This window comes from Sordaria macrospora, chromosome 1 (genome assembly GCF_033870435.1).
Source record: "Sordaria macrospora chromosome 1, complete sequence".
Classification (NCBI taxonomy): Eukaryota; Fungi; Ascomycota; class Sordariomycetes; order Sordariales; family Sordariaceae; genus Sordaria; species Sordaria macrospora.
In genome coordinates, this window is record NC_089371.1 from 7,421,236 (window position 1) to 7,446,555 (window position 25,320).

A 25,320-nucleotide genomic window follows, 5' to 3' on the forward strand; every position below is an offset into this window, starting at 1 on the left:
TACGGGCAGCTGGACAAGGCAGCCGGTTACTTATCAGTGTCTCACCGCGATGTTATCAGGTCGAGGCAGGCGCGTGGCGTGCACCCTTCTGGCTCCTGTAGGCTATTTACGTAGGAGCACCTAGCCAACTCGCCCCGGGGCAGGCAACTTAAAGTACGGGCAGTGACGGCACTGTAGTGGGGGCGGGGCACGTACGGCAACCGGGTCCCGCTTCAGGGATCACCACACTTCCCAGCGGGCAACGATCCGGCGAGTCTTTTGCAAGCAAACAACATCCTCAGGGTATCGATGTCCGTACAAGGGTTCCTGACCAGCGGTTAAAACCGATCCCAGGCACCAAAAACAAAAGCACCACACAGTTAAAAAGCCACGCCCGCCGAGCGGAGCCGCACCAAAAAGTGTGCAAAAAGTGTGTTGAGGCCGGGAGAACTCCGCCGGGTGGAGGTTTTGATTTCCTGCGCAGGCGGGCCGATTTCAAATCCTGCATCCTCCACCGGCCGGGGGTTCGTGGGTTTTGTTGTGACTTGAGCACAAGGGGTCCTTGCCTGTTGTTGATGATGGGGATAGGTGGGGTTGAGGGGGGGAGCTCAGCTTCATGGGGGAACCGAGTCGATGGTTTTAATACACCATGTGTAAGCCGAATCCTTGTTCCCGTCATCGACTTTATAAGTCGCGTCAGTTGTACCTAGGATGAAACGACACCTTATAGATGCGGGAGGGGAACCAGAGTAAGTTGTAAACACCAAAGTAACACTGGTTCCTCTCGGGAGAAGAGCTGGACCTGTCTCGGCCGTAATTCACCCGTCCCGACACACTTCTATCTTCCCGTTGTCGGAGTCGTGACCCCCAATCTCTCCCGCCGAGGTGGAGAAAACCAGTCCCGATGCCATGCGACACAGGGGCTCTTCTTGGGCGCTAGAGGCATCTCTCACCACTGATCAGTCATTCGTATCGTATTCTCGGAAGATCCAGCCACTCACATACGGTAGGGGAGGCGATTGACGCGATTCACAGCAGGAAGAACCCCGCGTGACCGGACGGCTAAGATGGAAGAATCCCACCTACGAGATCACCTACGAGACCTACATATAGCAATGGCATTATGAGTTCCGGCTAGACTTTGCGCTCCGTTACCTTTGACCTTTATCGTATTCTTTTATTCTCGAGTCCAGCTCAGCCAGTGACAATGATCAAGTCACCAAAAGTGTTTACGGCAGAGGAAGGTATGTCACGGACCCTCACCTTGGTAATCCTCCTTCTCCAGGCCCAGGCTAACCTGTTACACAGTCGCCAAACATCGATCGCCAAAGAGCTGCTGGGTAGTCCTCTACGGCAATGTCTACGACGTAACCGGGTTCCTCCCCTCCCATCCAGCCGGCGACAAGATCATCCTCCAGCTCGCCGGCCGCGATGCCACCACCGAGTACGATCCGATCCACCCGCCCGGCACGCTCGAGGAGAACCTCAAGCCAGAGGCCAAGCTGGGCATCATCGACGCCGAATCGCTAGCCAAGCTCCACCAGAAAGAAAGCGAAGCCCGCGCAAAGGCCACGGGCTCAGCCATGGGCACCACCACGCACACCACCTCTGCCCAGCAGTCGGAAAAACCTGCACCACCACGACTACACACCCTCCTCAACCTCGACGAGATCGAAGCAGCGGCCAAGTCCCAGGTCTCCAAGAAGTGCTGGTCCTACTACTTCTCCGCTGCCGACGACCTCTACACCAAAGCCCACAACACGCAGGCCTTCCGGGACATCCTACTGCGCCCGCGCGTCTTCGTCGACTGCACCAAAGCCGACACCTCCACCACCTTACTAGGCAGCCACAAGGTCGGCATACCGCTCTATGTATCTCCGGCAGCGCTGGCCCGTCTCGCGCACCCGGACGGCGAAGCGGGGATCGCCAAGGGTATCTCCTCGTTCGGCGCCATGCAGCTGGTCAGCAACAACGCGTCCATGACGCCCGAGCAGATCGTGGCCGAGGCCAAGCCCGGCTCCATTTTTGGGTGGCAGCTTTACGTGCAGACGAACCGCTCGAAGTCCGAAGCCATGCTGGCGCGCATCAACAAGCTGCGCGACCACTTCAAGTGCATCGTGCTGACGCTCGACGCGCCGCATCCGGGCAAGCGCGAGCACGACGAGAAGTCCAACCTCGAAGCCGCGGGCGAGCTTGTCGAGTCGGCGTCAAACGCCAAGACAGACGCGGAGAAGAAGCCCGGCGGCGGCGGCGTGGGCCAGCAGCTTTTCTGGGGCACCGCGGCCGACTTGACCTGGGAGACGACGCTGCCTTGGCTGGCGAAGCACACGGACTTGCCGATTGTGCTCAAGGGCATCCAGACGCATGAAGATGCGTATCTGGCCGCGCAGTATGCTAGGAAAAACCCGGGCACGGTGAAGGCGGTTATCTTGTCGAATCACGGCGGGAGAGCGCTGGACACGGCGCCGCCGGCGGTGCATACGCTGTTAGAGATTCGCAAGTACTGTCCCGAGGTATTTGGGGCGGTTGAGGTGTGGATTGATGGCGGAATCAAGAGGGGGACGGATGCCGTGAAGGCGTTGTGTCTTGGAGCGAAGGCTGTGGGCGTGGGGAGGGCGGCGCTTTGGGGATTGGGCGCGAGTGGGTGGCAGGGTGTTGAGAGGACTTTTGAGAGTAAGTGGTTATTTTTTTCTCTCGGGTTTTGCGCCCTGTCATGATACTCTGTTTTTGGTGTTTTACACGCGATGGATATGCTGACATTTTGCGAACAACACAAACAGTCCTTCAGCAAGAGATCATTACTTGCATGAAGCTCTTGGGAGCAAAGACAATCGACGATCTTGGCCCACGATTCGTAAGTCTACCCCTTTTTTCTTTTGCTTTGGCGTACTCATACGTTCTCCCCTGTGGCCCCCTTTCCCCATTCCAATGGAAGCTAGATCTCCTCTGTCATCAACAATCACATGTCATCTTTCCATGAGCTTTCTAACTCGGCCATATACACAGATCAACTCCAGAAGAGTCGAACGAGACATCTTTGATGGGGATGCTGGTCTCGATAAGAACGGGTTGTGGACATCTCGTGCCAAGCTCTGAGCTGAGAGAATATTCAAATACCTAAGCGCTGCATTGAGCAACCATTGTTTGACACATGCCTGAACGTGGAGGAGGTGTGGCTTGCCACGATGGATCCGACACCGTCAAAGGCGGGGAAAGTGTGTGTGGGAGGTTGGGCAGGGTGCGACAAAAACGGACATCATCAGGATCATTACTGATTTCTTAGAGGCTCTAAAAAGCGAAGTATTTAAAAGTATCCTTTTCCAAGGACAAAGGAAAGCTCATTTTGCCTCATGATGGTGCATACCCCAGGTCTTGGCAACAATGGGGCCGATCCTGGGGAAGCGGGGGCGGAGTCTTGGAGAGCCTTGGTGAGTGGTGAGTGGCATCTGATGGACCCAGAGGCTGAACTGGCTGAAATATCTCCCCAAGATGTGCATGTTTGTTTGTAACCGAGCATCCGAGGTCAAGAAAAAAACATATGATTGTTTTCCGACACGTGGGTTGGGGGCCAATCCATTCAAAAACACACAAAGTGCGGAGAAAGTTATACACCACGCAGAGATTCAGTTTGCCATCACAGATCTCCAACTGTAACGCTTCACAAGTGCCATTTGTGTATGTTGTAGAAATATGTCGGACGAACCGATGTAGATTTGCGGACCTATTGTCCGCTCTCCGTCCCGTGGTGGCTGTACGTGGTTTCATGATTTGTGAAGATCATGATCCCTGAGATGGAGATGCGGAGAGCCCATTACGCAGCAACGTCGTTTGTGAGTCTAGCGATTTGAATTCCTGAATAGGTCACGCTGTGCGAGCTTTGGGTTTGATCAGCATATTGCGACTTTCCCGTCCCACGCAGAGATAGAGACGGTAATCGTAACGATGAGAAGAAAGGTTGTTTGCTTGTCTTGCTGAATTCGTCGTTGCGTTTGGCCACAGAGCTGGCACTCACCACTCGTCAATATGGTGTTATACCGGCAGTCAGAAGCTTTAAGTTTGGGTTAGCTTGAGGAGATCTGCTTAAGAAAACTTGGCCTCAGAATGCTGTAGCCAGGCACAGAGGGACTCATGTCTCGAGATCAACGGTGCATCTTGTGGGTATCTCCCTTCCCAAGGGCAAGATAAGCATTCCAAGCAGAAGGCGAGAGATGGTAATTGTGGGTTAACTCAACCCATACGAGCGCCTCAAGGTTGGATCGGTGGTGTAGATCACGGAGAAGAACGGAACATGCCACGCTCGTGAGACCGGCAGAAGGGTTTCTTACGTCGTCACCGTCTTCGTCGCTCAAACGCCGTGGCGTCTCGAAAAACGAGCCCTTGACGCTTCTAGTTCGCCTACCCGCGTTTAACACGGCGTCAAAGCCGTTTTCTGCCATCTGCGTACCAAATTAGCCATCAGGCATTTGTGTTATCGGAGATGGTGCAACGCTCGGATTCACAGAAACGACTGTTACGGAGATGACATGGCAATCTGAATCCGAAAACTGTCCGTGTTGCAACTGTCACTGTTGTCAGCGTGTCAGCGTGTCAGCGTGTCACCTAGCGTTGCGCCTACCGCAGCCTCAAAGACAACGCTCATCACGGCTTAGCTTCGCCTCGTAGGATGCCATTCTTCCCGATTTCTCCAAAGAAAAACCTGGTGAGGCAATTTGACAGTGCATCGTATCTCGGCGAAGCTGACCATCTTAGTCTTAGCTCCCGAATATCCCGTTCATCCGCTGGACGTTAAGATCAGGGGTCCAACGAAAAAAAGGGGGTTGCGCTGGTGGCGAGGGATGTGCCTCTCAATGTGCCAGAAGGTTGCACTTCTGGGATGGTCAGACTTGAACCGTTCTGGGTGCCTGCCAAATGGTCGCAAGAAGTCCTAAAACATACCATCATCTGTATGAAGGGTCTTTTTCTTGATACCATTCATGCCGACTTCGATTCGGGTTTTGGTGTTTGATGGAGGTTGAAAAGTTGGAGCTTGGGCCATCATTGAGCCAAAGTGCGGAGGACAGTTGCATGATTGGAACTGGTGGTGGCTTACGCCGTTGGACCCTTTTCTTTTTCATGCACATCATCTGTGCAGGAAAAGGGTCTGCTTAGGTTCATTTATCAAATGGGGCCAGCCGTCATAGTTACTAAAAGATGAAGCAGCAACCCGGCCAGCTGAACGCGACCGGTCGTCCCTTGCGGCGATGTTTGTAAAGCCTGAAGATTCAACTCTCACGTCACGGTCATTGCGCAAACGAATCAACTGACATGGCGCCTGGCTTGTTCCAACCTTGTACCATACTACCTCGCGCCAAAGCTGGCGGCATATAAGTAACGGAACTTGCTTCCTTTAGCAAAAGTTGTGCGACGAGAACTTGGCTGGGCTAGTTGTGGCCGAAGACGAAAAAGTAGAGTTCGTTCATCGATTGTTCATTGAACTTAACTGACCGTACGATTCGATGTTCAAAGGCCCCCTTTTCATTCTGGAGATTTTGGATTCTCTACTGCTGCCGCCTTTCCTGGCCAAGTGGCTGGAACGATAGTTTGAGGCAAGGACAGCCGCGAGGTGCCACAGAGTTTTCGACATCTGATTGGCTGTTGACTAAAATTCCCATCTAGGAGGGAAGGTGGGGCACTCACAAAGGGCCGAAGACCAGGCCAGGCACCGGCAGTAGTCAGTGGACGGTTGTAAATCTAAAATTTTCTGGCATCAGTGCACTCAGCAAGTGGAATTCCATCAAGGAGGGTCCCGTGAATTGGAGAGGTTCAGTGCTGGGCTGCCTGTCGTTGTCGTTGGTCTCGAATTGCCGGCCTTCCGTCAGGCCCGGTAATGAAAAGTTCGTGTCGCGGACAAAGGCATTGTTTATATCATCCATTGGCATTCTCTATTGTTCCTTCCGGAGATCTGGTACAGGTGCGGATGGAGGCCCGGAACCGTCCGCTCGAAACAATCTGAAAAGCCGGTCATCCTGTCATTTCGTCATGAGCCAATCCGCATCCGGAAGCCATGTAAGTCAACCGATTGGGCATAGCTCCACCAATATAAATTTTGGTTTGAACCACTGATAATTGTTTGAAAATAATATTCCTTGGAAAGTATCGAAAAAGGCTGGAGTGGTCTCGAAGTCTACCTACCACCGTCGTAGGAGCAGTAAGCACAAATAGTCTCTTTGGCTAGCCGCATTGCAGAGGTGCCAAGTCGCATAGCAATATGTGTTGGTTGCAGACGAGGTTGTATCGTTCGCTCGAATCGGAGATCAGGACCTGACTTGCTTCAATTGTTTTTGCATGTGAGAATCGCTGATGGCCACCAGGCCAGGACTTTGGAGGTTGACCTTTGTCCTCATTCACGAGACAAGAATCGTCTGTATGCCCATTGGGCTTTGTGGCTTCTTGACCGTTCGGTGTGTTTGCGTCGTCTTTCTGTCCCGGTGTCCGATTTTCTAATAGTCGGGGATGTCGTCCAAAAACAGGTGGAACAGTGGAGGAATCCCCGGCGAGCTCCAATTTTCATATGCTCCATAACTGTTGCAAGAGGAGCCGAGGGCGTGACCGAAAATTGATTGGTGTTGCAGGGGTCAACACACCGGAGCTCTTCGACCCCTGGCACTTACCCCAGGGTATGTGGGGCAAGGCTTCACCCCGTCCTCTTCTGGCAGTCACCGCCGACGAAAATCTCCAACGATCGCTTTCAAGCTTGGAGCTTATTCTAACCTTATTTGGTATCGGTTGATATTGCTCGTTTTTCCATGACAAATCGACTTTCCCTCTCTCTCTTTGAGTTTAGGAGAGTCCTGCTTTGCTGGCAATAAATGATCAGGCATCCAGACTTTTACAGACAATTGCTGATGTTGGCAACATGAATCAGACAAAAGGGAATACATGCAGTCGAACTCTCAGGTAACGACGGGGTTGTGTCTAGTACCCGCTTTGGGCATTGATTACCGTATGATTGTAAAGTCGCAATGAGCAGCAACGCTCCGTATCCCTCGACGAAGCCCTGACTGAAGGCCGTCTCGAGAGCGTTTGGTTAAAATATGCCCTGTGGTCAGAGGAATGATGCAGGGAAGACCGCTCCGGTCGAACTCCAAAAGAAGTGTGCGCCATGGAGTGTCTCCCGCGGTGAGCACCAGCCTCCAGCCTCCATGGTTCACCTGAGCAGCGCAGCATGTCTCCGCCTCCACAGTGAGCCAACTTTGCCGGTCTCGAGCCAGTTCGCCAGGTCGATGGCGACTTTTACAAGCGACAATGCAAGTGAGCATCACAAAAACCCCCTTCCGGACAAGACACCAAAGCAGCAAGAGAGGGCGTTCTTCCTCTCCACCTTCTTCCACCTGCATCCACTTCCCCCGCATTCGCATCTGGTTGGGCTCCCCGGCGTCGTGTCTGGAGAACGGAGATGGGGCCAGGGAGGCAAGTCGGGTGAAGGATTGACATTCTGGGGGAGGTTGCGAAATGAGATGCTTGGCCTGCTTGGCCTCCTTGGCGTCTCTATCAACAGGAGTGCGAGGAGGGTTCATGCAGTCTGGCAGACAGGAATCCAGAACACTGGGCAGATAGCTCAAAGGAAAGATACTAGCATCCGTTGTTGTCAACTGGCGAGACTTTTAATAACGTGTTCATGTGCTCACATGTTTTCGACGTCATAGGCTGTCCACTGATCGTGGCGGATAAAGAGCCAACGGGAAAGCGAGCCACGCCGTCCATCTACCGGTACTTTTCGTGTACGAGCTGCTCTCGAGAGAACCAAAGAACCTGCCAGACTTTTGAACTGGCCAGACTGCGCAATGGACGCAAAAGGGTTAGGGTTCTACTACAGACGACGCCGCTGATCCAATAGCTGGTGGTGAGCTCGCCTTGGCACAACTCGAGGTGTGGTCGGGGTGGGGGAGTTGGGGAACCAGAAGGCGTCGGAGATACTGCTCGATAAGGCTAGTCCCATCTCCATTCGTGGTTGCATGGCTCACAATTAGGCACATGGGGAAGTCGGGGATGCCTTCGTCAATCTCTTTGTTGGGGTGGTGGCAAGCCAGGATGACCCAGCGGCGCGGTGTGGTCGTTGAAGAGGGGGGGGAGGGCGATCCCTAGACAGCCAGAACAGCACTAGCAGCGAGCTTTTTTGGCCTCTTTTTCCTTTGTCTGAAAGCTGCTCGCCGATTTCTGCAACCAGAGAGGGCAGCTACGGAGGAGCCTGGCTCAAGCGAGCCAAGCAGCTTTTGGGGAAGAGTGGAAGGGAAGCATGGAATCCCTGCAACCATCACATCCACTTCCCTTTGTGTTGAGTCGCTCCTACCCGCTCCTCCCTAGTGCCTCCCCAATTCCCACCCTCCCAGCTCGCAAGTCACTACAAGTCTCTTCGCAGTTTCTGTTTATAATAACCACACAGTCCGTTGCCCGTCTCGATTTCCTATTTCCTGTCTGGCTCCTGCTCTCCTTTTCCCAGTCGTTTTCCTGGTTGAACTATCCGCTTTCTTTTCTCCTTCCTCCAGGTTGTCGCTTCTCTACAACCAAGGAATTGTCCTCCTACACCCAATCAGCACGGTTGGCTTTGAGTTCTGGGAAAGGAAATAATAGGGGTCCGCCATCCGCACTTACACACGACCACAACCCCGGTTCCTTTGAGTTGTTAAAACGGTCAACGCCCTCACTACTTCACACACTCATCTCACAAAATCGAAATCTAAGGAAACTCCTACAAAATGGACAACAAGCCCGAGTATGTCCAGACGGAGAACGTCGTCGAGAAGCCGCGCAAGAGAGGCTGCGCCGGTCACTGCTTGAAGTTTTGGTGGGTGTACTTGATCGCGCTCGTCGTCATCGTTGTCATTGTCGTCCCTGTTATGTAAGTCAAACTCACATCATCTCACTTATAAAAGTATGTTTGATTGCTAATAGTCATACCACAGCCTCCTCGTTGCCGTTCCCAAGATCGCTCAGGACAAGCTCGACCATGCCGAGCTCATCCTCGACAGCATCAAGATGACCAACTCTCGGGCTCAAAACTTCACCATGTCTATCAACACCGAGGTCAAGAGTGACGGAAAGGTCAAGGCCAGGATCGAGCCTTTCGAGGGTGTCATGTACATTGAGGATTTGCCCGACCACAGGCCTTTCGCCAAGGTTCAGTTCCCCGAGACCACCAGCGACAAGTCCCAGACTGTCAACATCACCCAGTTCACCATGATCGACGATATGGAGGCTTTCACTACCTTCAACACCTGGCTTCTGCACAACGAGACTTTCAGGGTTACCGTCGAGGGTCCCACCAAGGTTCACGTCAAGGGTATCGCCAAGGCCTATGGTGTCACTTTCAAGAAGACTATTGACATGCCTGGTAAGCATCCTTACGCCATAATAATGTTTCGCAGACATGAACATCGTAACTAACAGGAACAACAGGCCTCCGTCTGCTGGACGGAACCACCGTTACCAACACCACCGTCAACCCCACTGCTAATGCTAAGAACGGCACCAACAACTTCTTCGGTACCGTCAGGATCCCCAACTACTCCAAGGTTTCTTTCGAGCTTGTAAGTTGAACACTCCATTTCTTCATTAGTCATTCATATGCTAACCTGTCGCTCCCCAGGGCAATGCTACTTTCCACAACTATCTCCTTGACAAGGAAATCGGCACCGTCTTCCTTGACAACATTTCCCTTAAGCCCGGCAACGACAACGTGTATCCTATGCGTGCCACCATCACCGATCTCGGCTACGTTACCGGTCTTGTCGTGCAGAAGCCTTACTGTGATAAGCTTAACGGCATCCTCCCCTTCAAGCTCCGCGGCAAGAGTGTCATCAACAATGGCGAGAGCCTCTCCTATATCGCCGACGCCTTGGCGACCGGAAACCAGACTGTCCAGATTGACATTCGTGGCACTGTCAAGCGCTCCATGGGCCTTGATCTCGGCTGCACCGACGACGAGTAAACGATCTACATACTGTCAACAAGCGTTTTGATGTTCGAATACCCATGGATGGCGAGGTTACGCGGAAACATTGCCTAGTGCCAGGTTACGCACTGGGACGATCTAATTTACTTTTTCTTGAGCCACCACATTGCGCCTGCAGTGTACACAGGAGGTTCACGACGCCACTTGATTCTTGCTTTGGTTTGGATAAATAGGTGTCATTTTATGTTTTTTATGCTTATGTGTTTGAAGATACCATGGAATTGCACGAGGGCCAGGGATGATGAGGCACGGTTGAGGAATAAAGAGCTTCTCTTTGGAACGATTAACGCAGAGAATACTCTTAACGAGTTCGAACGGGCCTCTTATGCAGATGACATGTGTAATAAGAGTGTTCATTAGCTTATTCTGCTGGAATGACAGCAAAGAAGCAGCCAAATAACTAAGAGATACCAACCATCTTGCCGAAACTATTCGAGGACTAGTGCTTGAGTGACCAAGAAATGGCTTTCAACCCTTTGGATTAGGTAGCTTCAGAAAACACAGCGCCCAAGCCACTGGACAATGATGCCAACTCCCTTGTTTGGGGGTGTTCTCCATTCCTGGTCCCAGTAGTATATAATTATTTGGACCGGTTCTAGGTCAATCATGGTCTCTCGACACTCGGTCTCAAAGGCATCGGTCTCAAAGGCATCCATGACGACTTGAACTACAAACGAAGAGAATGTCAAGTGGACGAAGGGCCATGGTCGTCGATATAACCGAGAGAATTGAGTGTCTGACATAACGCTCTTGGCCGCGAAGTCAATACAGGGTGACTGTCGGACAACAATTACGGCACCTCCTTTTCTTGTAAGTCATCCCTTAGGTGCCATGGAGTTTATGTTAAAGTCGAAGTCACGAATCTTTCAAACTTGAATTCCCGCCTCTCCTTTTTGTACGTTCCTTTTTAGTGTATGGAGTTTTTGGCCTTTATATCTGAGCTATGGTCCGGTATGGACCATTACCAAGTCGTAGCGCTTTGTAACGCCCATTATGAGGATATATGCTTTCATCGACAAGTCTCTCTCTACGTCACGCCACGGACCAACCCACTCCCGATGTTGACCATGCATTGAACATGTCCGTGATAATGACCGGTATGGTCAATAGCTTTTCACGAAATAGTCCATCGACACGTCTATATCCCATTCTATATCGACGTCCCACCCCCTCTCGTTGAACTGAATAATGAAACACCGGAAACAAGTGGCTGTATAAGTCCTCTGAACTCCCGCCTCACGTATCAAACCTTGACTTCCTCTTGACTCCAGCCGTCGTGCTGCCACCACCAGCACCACCACCAGCACTCGGCGTCCCGGCCCCCGTGCTCGTCCCCGTCGCCGTCCCGCTCATCCCCCCAGGATAAGCCACACTCCCTAACGGCGTCGCGCTCCCCGTCCTACTGGTCGTCCCTCCACTAACAAACTCCACCCTCTCCCCTCTCTTCCTTTCGTTTTCCTTCTGCATCCTCTCCTGCGTTTTCCGGATTCTTTCCCTATACGCCCACCCTGGCATCACAGATGGAGCCCACACTTCTTTGGAGAGGGTGGTTGCGTATTGCTCCCATCCAGCCGGTGGCGGTGGCGGTGGCGGTGCTACTGTCTCTGATGTGTTTTCAGCAGGGGAGTTGTCGTCGTTGTTGCCGTTGTTGTTGGTTTGGGCATGGGCAGGAGGAAGGTCGTCGTCGTCGTCGTCAAAGTAAAACTCCGTTTCGACCCCCACGAACCTCATCAACTTATCCATCAGGCCCGGGTTTTTGGTAGCCGCGCTCTGCGCGATGCGCGAGTTGAAGTGCTGCCCCTTTGTGCGCTTCAGTTCGAGGAATTTGTCAAACTTGCTGGTCAGGGCGGCTAGCTGTTCGACTGACCCGATGTCGGAAGGTGAAAGGGGAGGAGAGGTGGGGATGTCCATGTTGGGAAGGGCGGGGAGGGTGAGGTCCCGGAGTAAGGTGCGGGTTGCGGTATAGGGGGATTTGGGGGGCTCGGCCGCTGATGGTCCAGAAGGTAAGCCGGCGATGGAGGAGGTGGAAGGGTCGTCGAGGAAGGACATGTCGACGTCGGAGTCGGGGTCGGGGAGGGTGTTGAGTGAGGGGCCGGCGGGAGGAGGCATGGAGGGGCCGAGGGCTGGACCTAATGCTGGGCCGAGAACTGGGTCTGGTGATGGTTCTCGGGCTGGTTGTGGTTGTTGTGGTAGCTCGTGTGAGGGCGCTGGTATCGATGGTGCTAAAGGCTGTGAGGGCCTGCTCTCATTGTAGCCATTTGTAGCCGTTAGTGATGTCGTTACTGCGAATAGGTTAGCGACTAGCGGAGAAACATCTCATTGTTTGTCGGGCTCATAGCGCAAAAACTTGTCGTGAGCGTGAGGGGGGCGTACCGGTATCGTTTGATGATGGATGTGAGGATGTGTCCTTCTTGGTGTTCTGTGGCTATGAAACCATGTCAGCTAGTGTACAGTGTTATATCAGTACTCTAAGGGCGATCCATATGTTCTTACCACAGTCGTGACCTCGACTTGGACGTCCTCGTCCTCGTCACTGCTGTCGTATGCTACAAGTCCCATGGTTGCACTGTTGGTACAATAGGTATGGTCGTATAGGAGACACAGTGTCAGATCTTTTGTTGTAAAATTATATAGGTTTCACAAGGGCGCCGTCGTTGATGAGTAGATGTAGTGAATGTCGAGTTCGAGATGAAGGGTGTCACGTGCTGATAGGAGGCTCAAGGCCAAGCCTGGAACCAAAACATTCAAATGACGCTCGGGCCTTCCCATACCTTCTGGCTATGGCTCCACTGTTTACAGTGGGCTGCCCGGACAGTGACGCCAAGCCAAGCCCAACAGTGGACAGCAGCGGGAGTGAAAGGCAGCACCTGGACGCGAAGCTGCAGGGCAGGGGATGGAGCTCACTGGACTGGCGCACCTAGCCTGCCACCACTGCCAGCTCCTCCAGCCGCAACGTCAAGTCAGTGACCAGGCGGAAGCTCCCCACGTCAACACCATCATCCGCCAAACGAACCATTCCCCGTCTATCGTTATCTTGCCATATTCAACAACAATAACCAACGAACAACTTTCTCAGAGACCACGAACAAGCATCTCGAATAGCGACCGAGACCATCTTTCGCGCGAAGCCCCCAGTTTACGAACGATACCCCGCCTTTCAGAGCATTCTCTTGATTCCCAACTCTACAGTTAACCATGGATCACCGCCCGCAAGCTTGGGGTCGTGTACGTCTTCAACCCTCCCCTCACCTGCTGTCGCAGCAGCATTTATACATACATACCTCTACCCAGCATGGACGGCATGGAACTAACATGTTGTCTTGCGATAAACACAGCCCAGAGATGATGTCTACGGCGCCTATGACCACTCCTTCCTCCAGAACAGCGGCCCGAGGCAGGCGACACAAGCACCCATCGTGACGGGTACCTCCGTCATCGCGATCAAGTACAAGGACGGTGTAGTCATGGCCGCGGATAACCTTGGTATGTTTCATAGGAAGATCCCATCGTCAAACTCACACTTCTCGACAACCGACTACACACCCATGACATAAACAAAAAACACCCTTACTGACCCTTCCTTCTCCTCCTCCTCCTCCAAAACAGCTTCCTACGGCTCCCTAGCTCGCTTCCCCGACGTCAAGCGCCTGCGCGTCTTCCTCGACTCCTCCGTCATCGGCTTCTCCGGCGACGTCTCCGATATGCAGTTCCTCGACCGCCACCTAACCGAGCTCTCCATCGACGAAGCCTACGAGGACCCCTCCTCCGACAGCAAGGCCGGCCAGCTGAACGCCGCCAACCTGCACAAGTACCTGCAAAAGCTTCTCTACAAGCGCCGCAACGACTTCGACCCTCTCTGGAACCAGCTCCTAATCGCCGGTTTCGATGGCGACTCCAAGCCGTACCTGGCTTCTGTCGACCTGCGCGGCACCAGCTTCACGAGCCCTTCCCTGGCGACGGGCTTTGGCAGCGCGCTGGCGCAACCTATCATGCGCCGGTATGCGGCGACGGAGGAGGATGCGGCCAGGCTGAGCCGCGAGGAGGCGGTGGAGGTGGTCAAGGAGTGCATGAAGGTGCTGTACTACCGCGACGCGAGGAGCTTGGATCGGTACAGCATTGCGGTTGTGACGAAGGAGGGCGTGGAGCTGAAGGAGGACGAGCAGCTTGAGAAGCAGAGCTGGGCTTTTGCTGAGCGGATCAAGGGGTATGGTACTCAGACTGTTTAAGGTCTGTACATATCATAGCAGTGATTAGGGCGCCGGTGTGGGCTTGATTGGAAGACAATGGAACCAATGAATAGATATGGTCATACGCAGACGATGAAGATACCGTGGCCGTTTGGTAGCATAAAAGCAGAGGAACTTTTACCAGAGCTATGATACAGGTGAATCAAGTTGTAAGTATGGGACTTCACGGGCAGTCAGAATATGGCATTGATTTGACCATCGGGTTCCGACTACAGGATTCCGGAGACGGTAGCGTCTGTTATGATCGACTTTCTACTTCCCTTTCCCCTCGAACGGTGCAATATATCGCCAGAGAATTGTCACTTTGCCAGATATGCATTATCATCAAAGACAGTACCATTACTGTTACAAGCTAACTCCTTAATAACAGTTCCATCACATTGTCCTTGAATGTGACAAACAGATCGCAAAGTACGCTTCAAGCCATGAGCACAGTAGCACAGTATCCCCGGAACCCATTTGTTCCATCCCGCCGACTCCCTTTGAGTTCCATCCATTTCACTTTTGACCTCCCCGTTGTTGCGCGCCCTTGGCTTTTCGCCTTTTTCTTCCTCCCAGATTCGTTCCAGCAAGTAGAAGACTCCACCACGCCCGCCTATAGACCAAAGCACGATGTAGATTACAAATAGGTATATCAAAAATCCGCTCTCATCAACACAGAAAGACCTGCCTTCCTTTCAGTTGTTGTTGTCTCGTCGTCTCTTCGTTCGATTCAAAGTGTCAGTCAATCGCTTTACCGACGACCCCTTTCATTTAATCCTCGTTTACTCCACAGTCACCGACTTGGCGAGGTTTCGGGGGAAGTCGACATTGAGGCCCTCCATAACGGCCAACCAATAGGCGATCAACTGCAGGGGAATAACGTTGAGGATACCCTGGAGGCAGTCGACGGTCTTGGGGATCTCGATCTTGACGGCCTCGCTGGTCTGGAACTCGGCGTCGTCCTCGTTGCAGATAACGACCGGCTTGCCCTTTCTGGCGACAACTGTTGGAAGAAACGGTTAGCATCTTTTCCGTGGGTTTCAGTCATTGGGGAAATGCAATAACGTACCTTGCTGATAAGCGTTCAAGCTCTTGCGGAAGAGCTTGTCGCGGGTCAAGATCATGATGATGGGAAGGTTCTCGTCGACAAGAGCCAGCACACCGTGCTTCAGCTCACCGCTCATGACGGCCTCGCAATGGAGATAACTAATCTCCTTAATCTTGAGGGCGCCCTCGAGAGCTGTGCTGTACTGGCTGCCACGACCGAGGAGCAGAAGAGACTTCTGGTTCCTGAACCTCTCCTCGCACATCTGCTTGATCTTCTGGTCCTGGGTAAGGACGGACGAGATCTGCTCGCTGATCTTACCAAGACCCTCCATGATCTCCTCGCGACGCTGTTTCTTGGAAGCGCGATCCTCACCAAGGGACAGAGCGAACATGACCATGGCGATGAACTGAGAGGTATAGGCCTTGGTGGAGGCAACACCGATCTCAGGGCCAGCGTTGACATGCACACCGCAGTGGGTCATCATGGAGATGGAAGAACCGACAACGTTGACAATACCAACGGTGAGGGCTCCCCGCTCCAAGCAGTACCTGAGCGCCATAAGCGAATCAGCAGTCTCACCAGACTGAGACACGAAGACGCAGGTGTCGTCACGGAAGACGGGGGCTTCACGGTCGAGAAAATCGGACGCGAGCTCGACAGAAATGGGGATCTCGGTCAGTTCCTCAAAAATACCACGAACCGCCATACAGCTGTGGTAAGAGGTACCGCAAGCAATGAAGATAATGCGACGGCAGCGACGGATGGTGTCGATGTAGCTGCGAAGACCACCGAGAGTAACGGTCTTGTTGGCAACGTCAAGACGACCACGCATGGTGTTGACGACGGACTCGGGCTGCTCGAAAATCTCCTTCTGCATGAAGTGGTCGAACTTGCCCTTCATAATCTCCTGAAGCTCGAGCTCAAGCGTCTGGATTGTACGAACGTTGGAACTACCATCGGCCTTTTTCAGACGGTGAATGTTGAGAGAGCCCTCGTGGATGTGGGCGATATCGTCGTCCTCGAGGTACATGACCTTCTTGGTGTGCTCGACGATGGCGGAAGGGTCCGATGAGAGGAAGAACTCAGTGGGCATGGGCATGCCATCATCGGTCATGAAGGCACGCGACTGGGAGCGGTGGAGAAGAGACTTGTCGGCAGCGCCCAAAAGACCGTTGGGAGAAAGGAGGCCAGCGGCGGATTTCTTGAGAGCAACATTTTGGGAGGCAGTCTCAGCGGGAAGAGGCACATCGTCGGCGTACTCGACATCAACGAAATCGACCTTCATGCGCTTCTGAGTCTTGACACCGATAACGAGGGGCGAACCCTTGCGAGCAGCGATGACCTCGTGGGGGTAGTGAACGCTCTTGATCAAAAGACCGTAGGCGCCCTCAAGCTCGTTGATAACGGCCTTGGCGAGATCAGTAAAGCCGACAGTAGGGTGCTGGTCATAAAGGTACTTGGCGAGCTTGGCAATGCACTCAGTATCAGTCTCGGTTTCAAACTTGAAACCCTTGCCCTCAAGCAAAGTCTTGAGTTCCTTGTAGTTCGTGATGATCCCGTTATGAACGATCGAGAACTCCCAGTTGGGATCGGACCTGTGATTTGCTTGGTCAGAACTTGTCCACTGTTCGAGGCCAGTTTATGCACAGTTGCAAAACTTACCGGTGAGGGTGGCAGTTGACGCGCGAGGGGGGGCCGTGGGTGGCCCAGCGAGTGTGAGCGATGCCGCAATGGGAATCGAAGGTCTCTTCAAGATCGAGGTTCTGGCTGTCGATGAGCTCCTTCAGCTTCGCAACCTTGCCCACCTCCTTGAAGGCGAGCACCTCGTTCTTCTTGTCGCCATCGATGGCAAGACCGGCAGAGTCGTAACCGCGGTATTCGAGACGGGAAAGGCCTGGATTCGCAAAGTTAGCGGTTAGCTACCGTTGCTCCCAGGTTCGGAGCCTCGTAAATGGCGTTTCTGTGGACAAAGGACCGGGAAATGTCGTGATGTTGTATAGAGAGGGGGGCTGGACGCGCAAGCACTTCATGACGTACCATTAACGAGTGTGTCTAGAATGTACTTCCTGTCCTTTTCCACCAGGTAGTTGATATAACCGAAAATGCCACTACACAGCAAGAGACTCCAGTTAGCAAAGGTGTCCAGTTGAACGGGGGCTGGGTTTGCGCCTCAGTTGTCTCTTGCGATCGGCCCTTTTTAGGAGTGATGCGGGGCCTTCAGCTTGTTCGGACGAGACCGAGCAGCTGGATCAGACAGAAGGACTCGAAAAGCCAACGGTGTCCTCTCTTTAACGTACCACATGTTGACTGATTAACCAACGAACGACGGTACCGAATATAGAATTAGAGCTTGTTGTAGTTGTTTTGTGGAAGTTCGGGTAGTTGGTCGCTATCGTCTTGCGGTGAGACGGTGTACCGAGTTGTACGGGCGCGGGGGTATCAAGTATTAAAGAAACGGACAGAAGGCGAGAAGCGAACGTGAGGAACGTCGGGGGTACAGTCGGGGGTCGTTTGGAGGATGAAAGGAAGAGATGAGTGGATGGATAAATAAGAACAGAGAGCAGGCCAGAAGTGACTTCAAAGACCTGACTCTTGACGGCCACGGGGAGACTTGTCTTTATGGCCGAAACGGGGGCGGGGAGGGTACGGCGCTCTCGTCACTTGGCTCTCCTTGGTTCTCTCTGTTCTCTTCGGTCCCTCTTTTGGCATCTCTCCCACTGGAGACGGGCGGGACTGGCGAGACTGGAGACTGGCTGTGTTCAGGTCGGCCCCGTCAGGTTGCCCCGTCCACACCCCGTCCACGGGCGGATTTGGTGGACAGCACTGGCCAGCGCTGATGGCAGGGACACCAGACGGCACCAATGGCATTGACCGGTTCGCTGGTGAGACTGCTGCAGGTGCAGCTTCCCAGGTGGGGCACACGCGCACTATCGCCAAGGACAGGGGTCTCGCCCACCTGCTCGCTTCTCCTTGGCCGGCCAAACGACAAGAAAGACCGCCAAGCTTTGTGTCCACCGCCCGAACGGTCTCTGTGTCCATCCAGACTCTGCCAAAATCGTCCCATGCTCGTTAATTTTTCTTTGATTCATTGCCTTTGTCCCCAGAAGCTCCGCCCCCATTGTCAATACGGAGTGAGCGAAAATCAGAAACTGTATGCGGATTTGAATGTTGTGGTGATCGTAACCTATAGCCCAGCGTTTCAGCGTGATACCGGCCGGTTCGGGATCGTTGTTTCGGTGGTGGCCGCCTTGATATGGCGGGGGACAAGCCGTTTCCATGCCAGGACGGTTTGTGCTTGTGTTGATGGAGGGGTTCGGTCGGTTTGTTGTCATTGGGATTGTTGTTGTTGACTTCATCCTGTCTCTATAGGTACATTGAGTGTACAGACCTCCCACCCACCTTGCAACAGTTCATCCGTTCCCACCTGGAATCTTCTTGACAACTCTTATCATGATGGCTACCTCTAGGGTATATCCATGCCTTCCTCCCATCAGGAAGAATCTTTTCTTTTTGTTATGTCTCACAAGACTTTTCTTCACTAACCTACTTAACTCTTACATGTGCAAAGACTCAGCTGAATGCTGAAGTAGCTCATGCTACCCCACCATGATATGTGTACACTCGACGGGAAGGCCAGAACGCATGTATACTTCCTCACTTCTTACATAACTTCCATTCCTCACACGATATCTTGTGTTTCAGCCAACTTCGAGATCGTCAAACCGGTCACATCTCTGAGTCGCTGATGGACGCCATACTCATCAATGGTAAACAGTTAAATGCAAGCCATTCCAGCTTTGTCAGTGATGGACAACCCTGAACAGGCAGAACGAGGCATAGGGTTCCTTTATTAGTGGGGTAGGTTATGATGGTTGTCCACGCAAACCTCATGCACTGCACGCACTACGCTCGGCAGACGGACTGTAGAGATACACACATACAACTCTCCACGACGTCCACGAATCGGTCACCTCAGAACCTCGAATGACAATGGAAGCAAAAGCTCTTCTCCAGATGGACCGTGGCATGCTCCTGCAAACCTTTTCGATATCTCTACCTTCTCACTGCCTTGCCGGGTCTCCCCTCACCTTCCGATAAGTGCGAGCACGTAATTCCAAATTCCGGTGTTTATGCTGTGTCGATGTTTTCAGGGGTTTCACGGCAATGGCGGTGGAGAGCCTCGTTCGTAACAGTGGGCCGAAGCAGGGGGCCGGCACCCGTTCCAAGCCCTCCGCGACGTCACTGCCTGCTTGCCCTTCGCGTATGACGCGCGCCATCCATTCTTCAAACCCGGCGATCGACCGTGGTATCCTTTCCGAAATGTGCGGGATAAGAGATAAACATTTAACATACGGGGTACGGGGGGGCGCCATCACACGGTTAGTGTAGATCAACCCCTGACCTACTCAGCCTCCCGAACCCGGGACGGAGCAAAGAACAACGACAACGATAACAACAACAAACATCTGCCGCCTTACAAGACAAACCTCCTCCTCCAAGGCATAAACCACCGGACCCTGGTTTCGGCCTTTCTTCGTTCATTAGTGTAGGCGCCCTCAGGATCCATAAAATTTTCCTTGGGGCCTTCTTTACACGAGGATACGGCTTGCCGCCGGGTCGCTAGCCGAATTTCCAAGCAACGGAATGGAAGTCATCTTGTTAGGAGGAATCCACTTTTTGCGGCTGTGACACCCCTTTCCACGGGCACAAGGAGGACCATATCCAGGCCGCTTACACAAAAAAGTGGAAAACGAACAGCACCATCTCTCGGCCGCCGGCCGGGATGATGCGCTATTCTTAGCAGCCCATGATATCCTGTCTTTCGCTCCCAGAATGCCGGGTCGTTCACACAACGAAAAGTTTCCCCAACCAAAAGAAACACGATGTCACAAGATCGATGGAATCTACCATTACCTTTCTGGAATCGACCTGTCCATCACCAGCCAAGCCATGCAGACACTAACTAAACGACAAATACGAACATTGTCCGCGGTCCAGTTTACCCTTTTCGATCTCTGTGACTAGCCATCCATCCCACATGGTTCACAAACCCGCTTCGGCTTACTTTGCCCTTTGGTGCAATTTCAGAATACGGTTGCGCGCCTTGGCCAAAAAGGCGAACGGCAAGCTCTCACTTACACCACCCACGACGGATGCAACGACACTAACATCTAGCATTATTCTCGTTATCCATCACGGAATACTGTAGCCGCCTCTACTATCACTGCACTACACTAGTAATCCGCCATGCTACCTCGTATCGTGCTGATCCGCCCTTTACACTAGCAGCGGCGGCGCCCGTCCAGCAACAGGAACAGGAACAGGAACCAAAATCTTGACCAAAGTTAGAGATGGATGACACCCTCCCTACCTTTACACACTAAGTAGTACCCATCCTGCCATCCCAGCCACTGAGCCGCATAGAACTATCTGTTTCCATCACACACATCAACACATCAGCACATTCAAAAAGAGGTAAAGTGCACACTGACTGACTGGCAAGCTGCAAGCTGAGCATCGAAAGGAATATGTTTCCATCAACACAATACATCAGCACATCAGAACATCAGAAGAGGTAAAGTGCACACTGGCTGACTGGCTGACTGACAAGCTGCAATCTGAGTACCGAAGGAATCATGACATTCAGATTTCTTCTTTTACGTGTGTAAAACAAATGTAGGTTGGGGAAGGGAAGGCAAAATGTCTCGGGTCGATCCATCCATTCATCCATCCATCCATCCATCCATCCATCCATCCATCCATCCATCCATCCCACAAGGCAACAATCTCTGCGGGAATGCGGGATGGGACCATGAAAAACACGCAGAGAAGTGGCACAATCAGAGTCACGGACAGACAGAAAGACAGACAGACAGACAGAGAGATATCATTGACATGAAAGGCACCCATATCCGAGAAACTTGATGCCCGGAGTTTCGGCTTCCTCCATTGCTAGCAACTTTGCCAACATATCCGAGACAATGTCCATGTGAGCTTCAGTCGTGAGTGAGAGGGAGAAGGCAAATAAAGCCTTGTTGCCTCGCCTGTTCCGTTACCAAACAAACAATTTTCAGTTTTACCTTCCCTTAGTTCCCGCTAGAGAATATATGAAAAGCACAACCACAAGAGTGATTGGGGGATTGCACAACAAACCGGGACAATCTTGCCATCCATCCATCATGCTCTTGGAACAAGCTACCGTGCCGTTCGACCAGCAGCCGGAAAGCTGCATGGCGGTGGTGAAAACGTGCGTGGTGTGCCACTTCACTAATGCTGTGTCATGTGAAGTGACGGTGGCTCGGGTGGTCAGCCCATCAGTTTTTTTTGTGTTGCACACCTATCTTCGCGTGGTTGGACACATACCAACCGCCGCGGAAACGGAATCTTCTCAAGCGGAGGTGGCTCGTACAGTACAGTTATTTGCTTATTAAGTTGTCGGACTATACCGAAATTTTACCAGAAGAATGCACGCTCCGAAGACATCTCTTGGGCTTTAGTTCAAGACCAAGCACTAACAAGCTCCACACCAGAGTTCCAGAGTTTCAAAGTAGAAGGGACTGTGCCATAAGCCATCAAATAGTCATTGTGACGCCCTTTCTGCGGGCATCGTGGTACTTCGCTTGTGTACAGTTGAAAGTTCGCTCATCGCCTTTCTTCCCTCATCGCACTTAGTAAGGGCGCAGAGTCTTCTATGTCCGCGTCTAAGATGCTTTGTCACTGTTGTTGTTCAACCGCTACCACCTCTACCCCCCGCCCAACCTCCAGTTACTGCAGGGTTATTATAGCTTCTGGTATTCGAGCTTGCCCTCAAGCTTCTTGGACTCGGCGACCTTGCGCACCGCCTTGTTGAAGTCGTCTTGGCTGATCGCATCGCGGTAATCCTTGATCGCAAAAAGACCACTGTGAAGAAGATGAAGGTTAGCGAAGGAGCCGCACGGTCGGCGTTGTGTCGTAGCAGAGAATTGGTAACTTACGCTTCAGTAACCACGTTACGCAAATCAGCACCGTTCAAGCCGTCGCTCATCTTCACAACACTCTCGTAGTCGATATCGCCCTCAATAACCACACCGGAGGCATGGATCTTGAGAATCTCCAGGCGGCCGACCTCATTGGGCAGAGGGATCTCGATCTTGCGATCTAGACGGCCGGCACGCAGCAACGCGGGGTCGAGGGTATCGGGGCGGTTCGTCGCCATGATGATCTTGGTCTTGCCGAGGTAGTCGAAGCCGTCGAGCTGGTTGAGGAGCTCCATAAGTGTACGCTGGATTTCTCTGTCGGCGGATGTACCCTCGCTAAAACGCCTGCCACCGATGGCGTCGATCTCGTCCATGAAGATGATACAGGGCTCGTGTTCCTTGGCATAGCCGAACATTTCGCGAATAAGTCGAGCGGATTCACCGATGTACTTGTCGACGATGGCGGAGGAGACAACTAAAGAGAAGCATCGTTAGTAACCTATCCTGTCAAGTGATGTCGCCGCTACAAATGCTGGGTAAAGACGGTGCGAGCTTACCCTTCAAGAAGTTGGTTTCCAAGCTGCTCGCGACAGCCCTGGCTAGTAGTGTCTTTCCGGTACCTGGGGGGCCATAGAGCAAGACACCCTTGGGAGGTTTGATACCGACTCGCAAGAACAGCTCTGGGTTCTTGAGGGGCAGTTCGATAACCTCTCTGAGCTCGCGAATCTGATCGTTCAGACCGCCGATACCCGCGAAGCTGACTTGACCTGGATCCTCGAGCGACATGTTGTATACTAGCGGGTCGACCTCCCGGGGGAGCATGCGCATGATGGTGAGGGTCGTCATGTCGAGCGCCACACGTGTTCCCTGCTTGAGTTTCGCCTTGTCGACCTTTGATCGGCAGCCGACAACGTATCTCGGGCCGGAGGAAGCCTTGACAATAACTGTCGCATGGCAAGTTAGTGATAGTTACCAGATTACGGGTGGGGGTCGCAAGACGTACACCTCTCATCGTCCAGTTGCTTGAGGACCTCGCCGATAATTTGGCCGACACTTTGCAGCGCCTTGATGTTGTCTTCTGTTTGGTCGTACTCCTTTTGTAGTCCCTTGAGCTCCAGACGCAAGTTCTTGAGCTTTGCCTCCCACTCTCGTGACTCGATCAGCTTCGCCTTGAACGAAGCCAACGCATGCTGGCGCTCCTGGTCCGCCATTATGGAGATGATGATGCGACGACTGGCGGGTTGTCGAGTTGGTTGATAGGTGACGTCAGGCGGTCTCGAGGAGTCGGGTTGGTCGACTGTTTATCGGGGTTGTAGATGGATCGGTAATTGCGCAGGCCGAACGACTCGGATATCGTGAACGAAATGGGTTGTTTGATGGATGAACTGGTTCCAGATTGGGTTGTTGTGTTGATGCAACTGAACAGTCGGCAGGCGGGCAATGGGCTGGCGTTGACGCACGGACGGGAGGTACGTATTGATGGGGCTTACCTCAAGCTTTCGTTGCCTTGGGCGGGTGGGTCCAGTGCATTCTCACCATTCCGCCCCAGCTGAGGTCGACTTGCGAAGGCAACTGGTCCGAGCGCTAGGAAGGTTGAAGCTCGCGGGGTTCTCAATTGTTATCGTTATCGACTTATCTTATCTGCTGCTTAACCAACGACCGACATCGAGGCCGTTGCACTTTCCTCTCATGCGATGAATAATTTCCGTCAGACACTTGCCCACTTTACCTCGCCGAAATTGCAAAATCTTCTTCCACTTCTAAACTCTTCGTCTGTCAGTTCTCGGTCTGCTGTCCTTTCCCTGGATCATGAAAGTTCTCCACTGCCACTTTCAACATCGTTCAACATGATACCAATAGGCCTCCGGACCGGCCTGTGAGCCGATGTACAATTGACGTTGAGGTCTTCCTCTCGGCTTACAGCTTCTGCCCTTTGAACGCCTGAACCTTGAGCCATTATCCGATTTGCGACTTGGAGAACTGCTGCGGGGAACCTCAAACATGGTCAATGCAGTGCCGTTTCTCATGATGCCCGCATTACGCACTGATGAGGGATTGATATCTCCATCCCCTACTTGTAAGGAGGCGGTTCAACAAACTGTCTTCTGTTGCTCGAATGGCCTGGAACGCAGTTACTGTTGTCTCGACGAGCTTCATCAGAGACTCTTACATCTTCACAGCTATCGATTTTGACGTAGAGGTAGCTGCCAATAGCGCCTGATCTCAACATGCCCTCAACAAAAGTCTCGTTTGATTACCCCCTCAGCATTACCAACATTGGTACAGCCACCGCTATGATCCATCTCGGCGAGCCAAGCAGCCCCAACCGTATCAATCTGATCACAGACCCCGTGTTCAGTCCCGGTGGTACCAAGATCGAGTATCGCGGTGTTGTCATCAACAAGGCCGACCCTCCGGCTCTGGGTCTCGACCAACTCCCTCCTATCGATGCTGTTCTACTCAGCCATGAAGACCATCCGGATAATCTAGATGATCTCGGCCGACGCCTTCTTGATGGTCGGAGGGTGCTCACCACCAGAGATGGCGCTTCTCAACTAGCTCCGCGGCCAGGAGTGCGGGGCCTTGAAAACTGGGAGACAGTCTGCCTTGATCTTGGAGGCGACGGAAAGGCGCGGAAGTTGGACGTGATGGCCACTCCATGCAAGCACCTACCTGGCGGCCAGGTAGTCGGTTTCATTGTCAGCTCTCCAGACGGGGCATTTGGAACACATGCTGACGGCCGTCCCAATGCGATATACTTCTCTGGAGACACGATACATCTTCAAGAGCTTGGCAAGATGAAGGAAAAGTATCACATTGCCGTCGCGATGCTGAACATCGGAAAGGCGACAGTCTCCTTGCCTGGCGGCGGCGCTGATGGGGGAGGCCTGCTGCAGATCACCATGGGCGGTGATCAGGCCGCGCAGTTGGCCAAGGACATCGGAGCCGATGTTATCGTACCGTTGCACTTCGAGTCATGGAGTCACTTCACGGAATCAGAGACCCAACTGGCGAATGACTTTGCCAAAGCAGGGGTGGAGGATAAGGTGCTCTGGCTGAAGCGAGGAGTAGAGACCAAAATTGTTTGAATATTCAACAAGCTGGGAAACATACAGG

At 52.8% G+C, this 25,320-nt stretch overlaps 7 protein-coding genes across 7 annotated transcripts; 4 read left to right on the forward strand and 3 right to left on the reverse strand.

Annotated features, from left to right (window-relative positions):
* The first annotated feature begins 798 nt into the window (after positions 1–798).
* SMAC4_00310 (uncharacterized protein) lies at positions 799–3,609 on the forward strand. The gene is made up of 4 exons (XM_003351718.2): positions 799–1,223; positions 1,288–2,652; positions 2,760–2,833; positions 2,986–3,609. Exons 1-4 carry the CDS (start codon positions 1,187–1,189, stop codon positions 3,073–3,075), a joined length of 1,566 nt encoding a protein of 521 aa, XP_003351766.1. The 5' UTR covers positions 799–1,186; the 3' UTR covers positions 3,076–3,609.
* A 4,828-nt stretch (positions 3,610–8,437) lies between these two features.
* On the forward strand, positions 8,438–10,383 carry SMAC4_00311 (uncharacterized protein). Its single transcript, XM_066089409.1, has 4 exons — positions 8,438–8,857; positions 8,922–9,349; positions 9,415–9,545; positions 9,605–10,383. Exons 1-4 carry the CDS (start codon positions 8,715–8,717, stop codon positions 9,944–9,946), a joined length of 1,044 nt encoding a protein of 347 aa, XP_065945846.1. The 5' UTR covers positions 8,438–8,714; the 3' UTR covers positions 9,947–10,383.
* A 419-nt stretch (positions 10,384–10,802) lies between these two features.
* On the reverse strand, positions 10,803–12,670 carry SMAC4_00312 (uncharacterized protein). The gene is made up of 3 exons (XM_003351720.2): positions 12,464–12,670; positions 12,344–12,395; positions 10,803–12,252 (listed from the first exon to the last, which is right to left on the reverse strand). Exons 1-3 carry the CDS (start codon positions 12,527–12,529, stop codon positions 11,207–11,209), a joined length of 1,164 nt encoding a protein of 387 aa, XP_003351768.1. The 5' UTR covers positions 12,530–12,670; the 3' UTR covers positions 10,803–11,206.
* A 240-nt stretch (positions 12,671–12,910) lies between these two features.
* SMAC4_00313 (uncharacterized protein) lies at positions 12,911–14,457 on the forward strand. The gene is made up of 3 exons (XM_003351721.2): positions 12,911–13,195; positions 13,306–13,453; positions 13,577–14,457. Exons 1-3 carry the CDS (start codon positions 13,166–13,168, stop codon positions 14,194–14,196), a joined length of 798 nt encoding a protein of 265 aa, XP_003351769.1. The 5' UTR covers positions 12,911–13,165; the 3' UTR covers positions 14,197–14,457.
* Positions 14,458–14,535: 78 nt separating this feature from the next.
* On the reverse strand, positions 14,536–17,814 carry SMAC4_00314 (uncharacterized protein). The gene is made up of 5 exons (XM_003351722.2): positions 17,545–17,814; positions 17,285–17,355; positions 16,910–17,141; positions 15,269–16,842; positions 14,536–15,202 (listed from the first exon to the last, which is right to left on the reverse strand). The coding sequence occupies exons 1-5, from the start codon at positions 17,547–17,549 to the stop codon at positions 14,982–14,984; spliced, it is 2,103 nt and encodes a 700-aa protein (XP_003351770.1). The 5' UTR covers positions 17,550–17,814; the 3' UTR covers positions 14,536–14,981.
* A 3,173-nt stretch (positions 17,815–20,987) lies between these two features.
* Positions 20,988–23,414, reverse strand: SMAC4_00315 (uncharacterized protein; the record flags this gene model as incomplete). The annotated part of the gene is made up of 4 exons (XM_066089410.1): positions 20,988–22,147; positions 22,222–22,678; positions 22,761–23,147; positions 23,207–23,414. The coding sequence occupies 4 exons, from the start codon at positions 23,412–23,414 to the stop codon at positions 22,027–22,029; spliced, it is 1,173 nt and encodes a 390-aa protein (XP_065945847.1). The 3' UTR covers positions 20,988–22,026.
* Positions 23,415–24,431: 1,017 nt separating this feature from the next.
* Positions 24,432–25,292, forward strand: SMAC4_00316 (uncharacterized protein; the record flags this gene model as incomplete). The annotated part of the gene is made up of 1 exon (XM_003351724.1): positions 24,432–25,292. One exon carries the CDS (start codon positions 24,432–24,434, stop codon positions 25,290–25,292), a length of 861 nt encoding a protein of 286 aa, XP_003351772.1.
* Positions 25,293–25,320: the final 28 nt, after the last annotated feature.